The following is a 12,164-nucleotide window of genomic DNA, read 5'->3' as shown; positions in this document are numbered from 1 at the left end:
TAACATGATTTTATGTTTAAGTTTCTCACAATTACAAGTAAATTGTCTCTTAAAGATATTGCCTACTGAGATGTGAAAAATCATGTAAACCCAGAAGGACTTCTAAATGCAGATGTGTTTGCCAAAGTTTGTTACTGGAGCCCAGGGATGCAGAGAGCCCCGCCTCTCGCTCTTCACGGCTTCTGTTTGTTGTCAGAGCAGAAGGAAGAGTTTGTGCCGAGGCTCCTGGACTGTGTCTCACCAGCGAAGCACGGTCTTCGCCAGGCATGAATATTAACGTGACGCCACGCTGGGGGGCAGAAATAGACAACGTCTGTTTGCCGTGTGACATGGAATATATTAGCATGCCATTGGCTCTGTGACCCTGGTGAAAATATGTTGAGGCCTTTGTTCATCTGCTAGGGTGGGAAAAAGGAGTTGCAGGTTTTTCAGTGTAGTGCGCATTTCTGACATGTGGATCCAACGGCCTCGCCCGCAGAGGCGCACTTGCCCAGCTGTGGTGGCAGGGGCACGGCCGTTAAACCGCCATGTGATCGGTGTGCGCGGCTGGTTCTCATCCAGACGTCACGCTCCAGCGGGAGGCCGGCACAGGGCGGGGGCACCGCAGCTGCCTTGACCTGTTTTATAGAAGTGCCCAGCCACAAGCTCAGAGGCCGTAAGGAATTGTTTGCTAAGTGGCCCCCGCCACCACCACCGCCTCCAGTAAAGTAATGAGTGTATATACCTGGGTAGAAAGATTAAATCTCATGATTCCAGAGAGTAAAGTAATTTGGGGTGAGTGTGTTTTAAGCTTTGGGCTTATTATATATCCCCTTTCGGAGTTTATGTTCTTACGATATAAATTCGTTTTAAAGTTAGTTGTTTTGCGTGCGTCTTCATGTTTAGAACACTTGCTGTTGTCTTAAGTTGCCTCTTTCCCCACGGCAGCTGGAAGAGAAGGCGCGCCTGGAAGCAGAGGCCCGGGCCCGGGAGCACCTGCACCTCCGGGAGGAGCAGCGGCGGCAGGAGGAGGAGGAGGAGTTTCAGCGGCTTCAGGAGCTTCAGAAGCTGAGGGCTGTGAAAAAGAAGAAGAAGGAGAGGCCAAGCAAAGACTGTCCCAAGTTGGACATCCTTGCTAGAAACTTCCAGGCAGCAGCAGAGTCTGTACCTAACTCTGAAAACATGCACAATGGCTCACTAGAGCAAATGGAAGAACCAGAGACCTCACCTCACTCCCCTTCCAGACACGGGGACCACTCAGAGCCTGGGCCGGGGCCGGGGGCCGATGGCGACGCCACCGACCCCATGGACGCCAGAGACTCCAAGCTCCTCCTCCCGAAGGAGGTCAGCGGGAAGCAGCAGGAGCCGCTGTCTTTCCTCCTTGACATCATGCATCAGCACAAGGAGGGGAGTGGCAAGCAAAAGCTCAAGCAGACCAGTAAGGCCAGCAGCGAGCCGGCAAGAAGGCCGGCCGAGCCCCCCAAGGCCTCCGAGAGCCAGCCCAGACCCCGGCCCCAGACTGAGTCGAAGGCAAAAGTCCTGGACCTCACTTCCCTGGCAGAGCAGAAAAGAGAGGAGAGGAAAGTCAACAGTAACAACAATAACAAAAAGCAGCTGAACCACGTCAAGGAAGAAAGGTTGAATCTGGCCCCCCAGGAGCCTGCCTCCCCCAGCGAGCACCCTCAGGACAGCAAGCTGGTGCCCGCAGACTCTCCTCAGCCCAAGGGCAAGAGCAAGAAAAACAGGAAGAAGAAAGGAGACAGAGTCAGCAGCTCAATCGGTAAATACAGAGGGGGGTGGGGGAGTGTGGCTGGTGCCCCCTGTCCAGGGTGCTGCCTTGTCCCTCCTGCCTTGTGCTTCTTGTGGCTTTGTCACTGCAGTGAGAGACAGTGGCCATTGTTTGCTCTTGTTAGTTTGAAATAATTATAGATGGACAGAATTCCCCTACACTCTGATTCTCCAAGATCAGTGTGCTACCACATTGGCTTTGTCTGTCTTTTTCCCTCTTCTGTTGTTTTTCTGAAGCAAAGGAGAGAAATTTCAAACATGAAGCCCCTTTACCTTTAAATACTTCACTGTGTATTTCCTCGAAACAAGGATACTCTCTCACAAAACCACAACACAGTTATCAAAATTAAGAAATTAACACTAGTACAATACCATGACCTAATTATATAGGCCTTAACTCCTGAAGACGGAGCATTGAGAAGGTCCGTCAGTGTGGTTTGCATTTCCGTTTTTCTCTAATTACGGTGAGGTCATGTTTTTAAGAGCAGTTTGTCTCTTTTTTGTGAATTTTCTATTCTTTATTTTTTTCTCACTTTATAATTAGGTTTTCGGTCTTCTTGTTTCCATGTTTAATAAGAGTTTTTCACGTTAGAGCTACTAGCCTTTTAATGTGTTACATACTGCAGATACGTACGTGCTCCCAGTTCACAGGTTGTCTTCAGCCTTGCGGAAGTGTTCTCTGTCACTTTTATATAGTCAGTTCGTTGATCTCCTGTTGCCTCTGGATTTTAAATAACAGTCAGAAAGCGTCCCTCTAGCACAAAGGTGGAAGAGGAGTGTGCCTGTGTCTTGTAGCATTTGTGTGGTTCCGCCTTTTTCATGTAGTGCCTGGTACATGGGAGTTTGTTCTTGTGTATCCTGTGAGGCTTGGGTCCAGTATATGCTCTTTCTTTAAATGGTTAGCCCGCTGGCCCAGCATCAGGGATTAAAAATTCGTCCTGGGGCACCTGGTGGCTCAGCCAGTTAAACATCCGACTTTGGCTCAGGTCATGATCTCGTGGTTTGTGGGTTCGAGCCCCATGTCGGGCTCTGTGCTGACAGCTCGGAGCCTGGAGGCTGCTTCGGATTCTGTGTCTCCCTCTCTCTCTGCCCCTCCCCCTCTCACGCTCTGTCTCTCAAAAATAAACATTAAAAATTTTTTTTTTTTTTTTAGTTAAAAAAAAAAATTTCATCCTGCCCCAGTGATTCAGGACATCTCCTTTGCGCCACACTAAATTTCTACTCTGGAATATCTGTTCTTTTCCGCTTTGCTTTGTCGTGTGCTGTTGCCACACTGAGTTAGTTATTTGGGGAGCCCTGTGTGTTTCAGTGAGGCCTCTCCTCATAGGTGTTTTCCAGCATTGTCCTGGCTGTTTATTCCTCTCTGTGCTTCCGTGTGGACTTCAGTGTCCGCGTGCTGGGGCCATAAAAAAAGCTTTGTTGGTATCTTTACTGGAGTTGCATTAAATTTATTCATTAGGGGAGAATTGATGCCTCTCTGAATTGATTGCCCTTTCCAGATGTAGGAGTGTTTCTCCACTTGTTCAAGTCCACTTTTGTGGCTTTTAGGAATGTTCTGAAATTTCTCTTGTAGATTGTCCTCAGTGCTTATTGAGTTTCTTGCTCACTACGTATTCGATCTTCCTCGTTTGCAATGTCATTGTGGGACTCCTCACCGTTATGTCTTCTCGCTCTGCGCTTTATGTGCATTAGCCACTAGTCACACGTCACCACTGAGCACGGGGAATGTGGCTGCTCCAAGTGGAGGGTGTTGTAGTGCAAACATACAGTGGATCTTGAAAGCCTTGTATGAAAAGAATGAATATAAATACAAAATACAACAATGTAATTTTTGTACTGATTACAGGTGGAAATGATTGTCTTTTGGCTATATTTTAATTGAACGAAATGTATGTTACTAAAATTAATTTTACCTATTTTTAATTTTGTTATTGTGGCTACCAGAAAATCTTAAATTATATTTGTGGCTCACATCATATTTCTGTTGGATAGTGCTGCTCTGAGTGGTTGTTTGTGTACACAAAAGCTATTGATTTTTGTATATTAACTTTATGTCTTCTGTCTTACTGAATCATTTTATTGTTTGAGTGTTATTGTTGATTCTCTAGGGTTCTCCAACTGTTCTATCGTATATATACAAATAGAGAAAGCTTTATTCCAACTTTCCCAAGTCTTACCCTCCCAGGGTTTGATTGTATCATTCTCAATCTTAACAGAAATGTCTGGTGTTTCCACATTAAGTCAGATTCTGGCTTTAGGGTAAGGTTTATATATCTTATCATTTTGAGAAAATATGCAATGAGTCCTACTTTTATGGAGTGGTTTTTTTTAATCAGGAATGGGTGTTGAATTTGGTGAAAGATTTTCTGGAATCTGTGGACATAAATATGATTTTTCTTCTTATACCTATTATATTATTAGGTTTCCTAATATTGAAGCAGGCTTGGATTCCTGGAATGAAGCCCACTTGCTTGTAGTGTATTGTATTCTTTAGTTTTGGGTTCTGTTTGCTATGATTTTAGTTAGCATTTTCATACCAATATTGATAAGAGATACAGGTCTGTAACTTTTTTTTTTCCTGCTTCCTGTATTAGCTTTGGCTACTAGTATCATATTTCATAAAGAAATGTAAAAAATTAGGGTTTCTTGTTTGTTTTTCATTTTCAGTGTTCTAGAACAATTCACCCTGCATTGAGACTATCAAAGCTTTCAAGTTCTGAGAGAAAAACTCCTATGCAGCCCTTTGGGCCTGGTGCTTTTTTTTTTTTTTAATTTTTTTTTTTTTTCCAACGTTTTATTTATTTTTGGGACAGAGAGAGACACAGCATGAACGGGGGAGGGGCAGAGAGAGAGGGAGACACAGAATCGGAAACAGGCTCCAGGCTCCGAGCCATCAGCCCAGAGCCCGACGCGGGGCTCGAACTCACAGACCGCGAGATCGTGACCTGGCTGAAGTCGGACGCTTAACCGACTGCGCCACCCAGGCGCCCCATGGGCCTGGTGCTTTTTTATGGGCTAGGTCCTTGATAATTTTGTCTCTTTTCTGAGAAAGATATAAATGGAAATTAGTTTATTTGGCATTGCTGTTTCTAATGAGGTTAATTTTAGTAAACTATATTCACATAGTAAATTATTTTTTCAGCTAGGTTTTCCAACTTATTTACGTAGATGTGTGCAAAGTACCTTATTTTTAAAAATTTATTTTCAATGGCTGTTTTCCTCATCATTATTTATGTTTTCTCCCCATTCTGTTTCATTCATTAGTTAATAGTTTGTCTATTTTGGGGACGCCTGGCTGGCTCAGTTGGTAGAGCATGTGACTCTTGATCTCAGTCAGGGTCGTTGAGTTCAAGTCCCATATTGGGTGTGGAGCCTATTTAAAAAAAAATAGTTTGTCTGTTTTGTTACCTTTCTTTTTTTTTTTTTTTTTTTAACCAGCCTCTTGATTTATTAAATAGGTTTACTGTTGTTCTAATACTTCATGAATTTCTGCTTTTTATCTTTATTTTCTTCCTGTGCTTTCCTTTATTTTCTTGATTATTTCCCAACTTTTTGATTTGGGAATTGAGTTCATTTGTTTTCATTCCACCATTTGTCTTGATCAAAGTATTAAGTGCTTCAGATTTTTCTCTGATCATTCCTTTAAATATATTTCATAGTCTGATAATGTTTCCATTTTGGTTTTTTGTTTGTTTTTAAGAAATTCAGTAATTTCTTTGTTTTTATCCCTCATTCACTAGTAGTGTAATAGGTGACTTTTAGGTTTTTGGGTGGGAGAATTGTTTTTGTATGTTTAATAATTTCTAGGTTTTCTGCATTGTGATCAGAGTTTGTTGTTTGTAATATTTTTGTTTTGTGGAATTTACAGGTATTTTTTTGTGACTGTTCCATATATACTTCAGATAAAAGTGTATTTTTTCTGTTATCATGGGGAAAATTGAATATGTATCTCCCATCATGTATCGATGAGTTATAGTAAGGGTTAGGTCTTCTGTATCCCATACTTGTTTTTTGTGCTCTTGACCTGTCTTTTCTTATTTATTATTAATGAGTTTCTATGTTGTATTTCTTGTAGTTTTGCCTTATAGAGGTGGTGTTTGTGTTATTTGGTGCACTATAAATAACTATATATGTTGTATAACTATATATATAATTATATGACTATAATAGCTAACTACAATATCTTCTTAGTGAATTGTGGTTTTTAGTACTGAAAAATATCCTTCTGTTGTGTTTTTGTGCTTTTGGCTTGGATTCTACTTTATTTAAGATGGTGATCGTTGCCCTTTTTTTGTCTCCATTCGCCTGGCGGGGCCCCTCTGTGCTAACCCCTTTCTGAGTCACTTAGTGTTAGCTCATTCTCTGATTTTAGGTAGCACAAATCTGAGTCTTGCTTTGTGAGCCAAATGGAAACTCTTATCTACAGGTGAGTTGAAGCCCATTCCCATGTATTATTACTGTGTGCTTTGTGTCGGCTCTGATTACAGTTTATAATTACTCTGTGTATTTTATACTTACTGTTTCTTTTTCTATGTGATGTGTTTCCTTAGCTTTTATTTGTAAAAAATCATTGGTTCTCACGACACTTGGCAGTCTTGTCTGAGTGCATTCCTCCACACTTGCACGTCTAGTGCCCCGTCCTTGCTTTCCTTCCACTGCTGGCTCCGTGGGAAGTGCTCTGACACCCACTTATTGCTGGGGCAACAGTCTGTGAGCCGATCCCAGTCTTTCCGTTTCGCAGTCCCTTCTCTTCCCGGTTTCAGCCGCGTTATTTCCGCTGTGTCAGACACACAGTACTCATAGGTCCACAGCTGATTACATTCCGTGCTTGTGCTGGTCCTCCTGTGAGGTTTTCCCAGCCCTCTTGTGGTTGGGTGGAGCTTGCTCTTGGGCACGTGTCCCCAAGTAAGGGTCAGGGGCACAGAATTCTCTGAGCTTTGGCAAAGCAGAACATTTCCTGCACTCTTAATGATGAACAGACAGCCTGGCTGGATACGAAATACTTGGGTCATACTTTCCACTCTGATTAATGTAGCTTTGTCATGAAAAATGTCTTTGTGGTACTGAACTGGTCATGGTTCTCTTTTTTCCCTTACACCCAGATGCGCAATACTGATTATTAGTTCTAATCAGAAGAAAAGAATATAAGAAATTTGCTTTATTGGGATACCTGGGTGGCACAGTTGGTTAACCATTCAGCTCTTGATTTCGACTCAGGTCACCATCTCATGGTTTGGGAGATCAAGCCCCTCATCGGGCTCTGCGCTATTAACCGGAGCTTGGGAGTCTCTCTCTCTCTCCTCTCTCTCTGCCCCTCCCCCTGCTTGCGAGAGCGCTGCACTCAAATGAAATAAACATTTTTCTCAAATGAAATAAACATTTTTTTTTAAAGGAAAAAAAGAAATTGCTTTATTAAGACAGCTTTCCTAGCAGATGTACCTGCTCTGTCTGCTTTTGTAGTCGTTCCTCTTCTAGAACTGTTAATGGAATGACTATTGATTAGAGATTGTTCCTACCTTAGACTTCACTTTCATTGTATCTGTAAACACCCCTGGGGCTCCTGGGTGGCCCAGTTGATTGAGCTTCCTACTCTTGATCTCAGCTCAGGTCTTGACCTCCGGGGTCCTGAGTTCAAGCCCCTATTGGGCTCTGCACTGGGCATGGAGCCTACTTTAACAAAACAAACAAACAAACAAACAAAAAAACCCTCCTGCCCCATCTTGCTCTTCCTCATACGTCGGTGTTGCCTTGAACAGGGCGTCAGCGAGTTGAGTCAGCAGCCAGACGAGTGAGGTCTTCTCGATGTCCAGACAGAGCCCTGGTCAGAGTAGTCTTTGTGGCTGGGGAGGGATGGACTGGGCCGTGGAAGCCAGGCAGCTGTGACTGGGCGTGTTGTGAGGGTGACTGTGCCGGCTAGTGAAGGCCAGCACTGAAGCAGTGGCAGTGGATGGAGTTGGGGGAGTCCCTGACTTTTCACAGAGCGCTTGCCCAGCACCTAGAGAGTGTGACGTATGGGCAAGGGGGGATGGGAGGCTCACTGTCAGGAAAGGAGCAGGCTTGCAGCAGAGTATGGGGACCCACTGTTGCCTGTATTGGGGGTCAGACGCCCGAAGGCGTGTGTTTGCAGGAGGTAGCTTTATAAGTGTGGAACTCAGGAAAGCCGTCTGGGGCAGGGGTGGAGGTTTGGTGGTGTCGGTATCCAGGTGGAAGGAGGGATTGGGGGAGTTGCGGAGGAGGAAGGCTGAGAGTAGGAGGGCCTGGGTCCGGCAGGGGCAGGGGGCTGTCTGTGCAGGAGGGGCTGTGGTCACGCAGGTCCCGACAGGGAAGCTCTTCCCTGCCGTTTCTGTGAGCTCACGGATGTGAGGGCGCTCTGCCTGGTGGCAGAGGTCGTCAGTGGTGCTAGCTGCTTACACAGGGGAACCATGTCTTGTGCTGCTGTGGAAGTGCCCCAGTGATGGGGGAAGAGGTGTGTCTGTTTGTTAAAGATTATAAAAAATTGCCCCATGCCAAAGTCTGCAGGGAAGCGGACACTCTGCACCCTTCTCTGATGGGGCTGGCTGTTGTGCCTGCACTGACGGTCCCGCGCGAGGCCCAGACAGGGCCCAGGAAGTGCCCGGCATCCCACAGGTACCAGATGGGGTGGGCAGAGCAGAAGCGAGAAGTTGAAACCCTCGACCTGGCTGAGATTCCAGGAGATGGAATAGTCCCGAATCATTAGCCTCCCTGCTATCCTGTTTTCAAATTGGGTGATTTAACTGCAAGGTGAAAAAGCAGCCTTGCTTTTTTTATTGGAACAGCCTGAAAAGTTTTTGATGATGTTTCTGGGATGTTGCGTATGTAAACCAAGTGTCTGGGAGAGCCATCTTCCTGTAGAGGTTGATGTCTGGGACCAGGGTACAATTGTGCCCTCTTACTGTGAGGGACAGCGTTTTCCTCCCCTTCATGCTGCCCTCTGGGCAGCTTCTCTATTCACTAGTGCACTCCTGCCCCCAGTAGGGACTTAGGGCAGCCTCTGGGCTCACAAGCACTTGGGTTTCCAAGAGTCTTCCGAAGGGCTCTCCCATCATGGAGATGTGTCAATTAAAGACCAGTCCCCTGGGGATTGGGTGTCAGCAAATGGGCCTCTTCTGGTGGGACCTGAAGCGACAGCTGCTTTGCTCAGCAACCACGTGAGTTCCCCAATGTCCAGGTTGGACCTGGATGTCCACAAGCACATGGGACACAGCTGCCCTCTTTTAGCTGTTTGTAAAATCTCATCTTGGAGAACATTTTCAGTTTGCGAAGCTGTTAAAATTAAGTAGAGTAAAGCCACGTGGTTTCTTCTCTTGTAATCTGACTTGCCTTGTTTCTTTCGTTTAACAGATGATGTCTTTCTGCCTAAAGATATCGACCTAGACAGCGTGGACATGGACGAGACGGAGAGGGAAGTGGAGTATTTCAAAAGGTAAATGTTGGGGCTTGTGTCTGAAGTAATGTGGGTTCACGGCTGCCATACACGACCCTCCCATGGCGTTACCAGTTGTGTGGGGCACAAGTTCTGTCATCTGGCCAAGGACCCTGGCTCCTCAGTAGCATTGCAGCCCTGTGACGGCCTGCCACACATGTCCCTCCAGAGCCCCAGCACACACACTGGCCTCCTCACTCCCACTTGCACCCAGGCGCTTCTCCCCTCCCTTCTGTGTGAAGACTGGTTTAGGACAGTGGTTCTCGACGTGCTCTAGACCAGCTGCACCAGTGGGGCACACAGGCCTCTCCCCACACCTGCAGGGTCAGGCGCTGGGGAGGGACCTGACGTCTGTATGATCACAAGCATCCCTGGTGACCCTCATGTGTGCTGACACTGAAACATTCCGTATGGCATGCTTTTAAGGAGAAAAGTAACATTTTAGATATTTTCTGTTTTCCTGACGAGCATCAGACTTTATTAGTACTGTGTTCGATAGTATTTTATCTTCTTTGTGAATTTTGGCAAGCAAATTTTATTTTAAAGCGCCTTGTTCCTTCTTTGTTAGTACTTTAACTTCTTTGTTTCAGGTAACCACACACACACACACACACACACACACACACACACACACACACACAAGGAGCAGTGTGTTTGCTCTGAATTCTAATTGTTCAGGGGCGCCTGGGTGGCGCAGTCGGTTAAGCGTCCGACTTCAGCCAGGTCACGATCTCGCGGTCCGTGAGTTCGAGCCCCGCGTCGGGCTCTGGGCTGATGGCTCAGAGCCTGGAGCCTGTTTCCGATTCTGTGTCTCCCTCTCTCTCTGCCCCTCCCCCCGTTCATGCTCTGTCTCTCTCTGTCCCAAAAATAAATAAACGTTGAAAAAAAAAAAATTAAAAAAAAAAAAATGAATTCTAATTGTTCAGGATAGGATAGGATAGAAAAGAAGTCTAAATATTTCTGGAAATTATATTTATTATGTAATTTATGTATGTGTGTGTATGTATCTCAGCAGACGGAATAAAGCATCTGCTCAAGTTGGACATGTGTTCATTACAAAAACTCTTAAGTAGGACTACACAGGCACATCCTTAACATAATAAAAGATATCCATAAAGTACAACAAATGTCATACTTACAGTGAAACATTAAAAACTGCCCCTTAAGATTAAAAAAGAAAAAAGAAGAGAAGGATGCCCATCATCACAACTTCTGTTTGCGAAGATGTAAGAAGAAAAAAAAGGATAAGAATCAGAAGGAAGAAATGGGATTGTCATTCTCAAGTGGTACAGATGTGTTTGTACAAAGTCCAGAATGACCTATAGGTAAATCACTTGCATTAGTAAGAGAGTTTGCCCTGAAGCTAAATTCTGGGGAGCAAGGGATGGAATAGGGACTTTTCTTGGGTAAAAGCAGAACTTTGGAGGGAAATTTTCCCAAGGTAGGTCTGTGGGCCTCATATATTTTTGAAATCATGCATGTGCTTATAAACAGAGACTATCAAACACCCAAGACCTGGGGAAAACAAACAGCTAGAAATGAAAAATATAATTATTAAAATCAAGATCTTAATAGATATACGATAAACAGCTTAGACACTGCTGAAGAGGGAATTCGTGAATTTGAAGAAATATCTCAGACATACCCCCCGAATGCACCACAATTCAAGGAAAATAGAAAATATAAAAGAGGTTAAGAGACATGGAGGAGAGAGACTGAGTCTAACATATACATTTGACTGGACCCCCTCCACCCCCGCTTTGGAGAAGATGGGGACTATAGAAAAGCAGTATGTAAAGAGAAATGGTGCCTGGGGACTCTGAGGAGCTAATGAGAAATCCAAATCTGCAAATTCAACAGTACAACATACACCATTAGGATAAACAAAAATCCATTCCTCAACACAGCAAATGTAAAACCCAAAGACCATGGAGTGATATTTTCAGTGCTGGGAGAAAATTGTCAGTCTATAACTATGTTTCCCACAAACCTATTCTTTAACATAAAAGAAAAACTACAGGAACTTGCTATAAAAAAAACATCTGTATAAAAAAAACATCTGGGGCGCCTGGTTGGCTCAGTCGGTTGAGCATCCGGCTTCGGCTCAGGTCATGATCTCACAATTTGTGGATTCGAGTCCCGTGTCGAGCTCTGTGCTGACAGCTGGGAGCCTGGAGCCTGCTTTGAATTCTGTTCCTCCCTCTCTCTCTGCTCCTCCCCCACTCATGCTCTCTCTCTCTCTCTCTCTCTCTCTCTCTCTCTCTCCTTCAAAAATAAATAAAAACATTAAAAAAAAATCTAAGATTACACTTCAAGAAAAAAGATTGATCTTAGAAAGTCTGATTTGCAGAAAGGAGAAACAAGCAGCCTGATAAATGTCGGTAAATAAAATGCTTTCTTTGTAACAAGATAGTACTAATAGCCAGTTGACATTATGTCTGAAAGAACCACCGTATTGAACAGTAGCTTGTGAGTTCGCGTGAAGTAGAGCTGAGTATCCTCAGGTTCTTTTATCATTCAGGTATTTAGCAGTTAAGTATTTCAGGGTTTTTTTAATGTTTATTTATTTGTGAGAGAGAGACAGAGTGTGAGTGGGGGAGGGGCAGAGAGAGAGGGAGACACAGAATCCGAAGCAGGCTCCAGGCTCTGAGCTGTCGGCACAGAACCCAAGGCGGGGCTCGAACTCAGGAACCGTGAGATCGTGACCTGAGCCAAAGTCGGACGCTTACCAACTGAGCCCCCCAGGTGCCCCAACAGCTAAGGATTTAATATTGAGACTCTGAGGTGAAGGTGATACAGTTTCACAAGCAGTCCTTAAAAGAATAGAAATAGGCTGTATAAATTGCTAATCTATAGAAGAAAAAAAAAATCAAAACTCAGAAAAAACAAACGTAAAGAAGGTACAGTAAACAAATTTTAAAAACACGAGAGACACAAGTTCAGTTTTACCAGC

General features: G+C 44.4%; 1 protein-coding gene across 10 annotated transcripts in view; it reads left to right on the top strand.

Annotated features, from left to right (window-relative positions):
- FAM193A (family with sequence similarity 193 member A) overlaps nucleotides 1-12,164 on the top strand; it is a 167,839-nt gene that overhangs the window by 145,817 nt on the left and 9,858 nt on the right. For all 10 annotated transcript variants that reach the window (XR_006711625.1, XR_006711626.1, XR_006711623.1 and 7 more), the window contains 2 exons: nucleotides 928-1,759; nucleotides 9,130-9,211. Coding sequence is in view for 6 of the 10 variants with exons in the window: in XM_045474779.1 (XP_045330735.1) it covers nucleotides 928-1,759; nucleotides 9,130-9,211 (914 nt within the window). In the remaining 4 variants the exon portion in view is untranslated. The remainder of the gene's footprint in view (nucleotides 1-927; nucleotides 1,760-9,129; nucleotides 9,212-12,164) is intronic.

This window comes from Leopardus geoffroyi, chromosome B1, assembly GCF_018350155.1.
Source record: "Leopardus geoffroyi isolate Oge1 chromosome B1, O.geoffroyi_Oge1_pat1.0, whole genome shotgun sequence".
In the NCBI taxonomy this organism is placed as follows: Eukaryota; Metazoa; Chordata; class Mammalia; order Carnivora; family Felidae; genus Leopardus; species Leopardus geoffroyi.
Note: the sequence above shows the minus strand (reverse complement) of the source record. Positions and strands in the feature narration are given on the sequence as shown.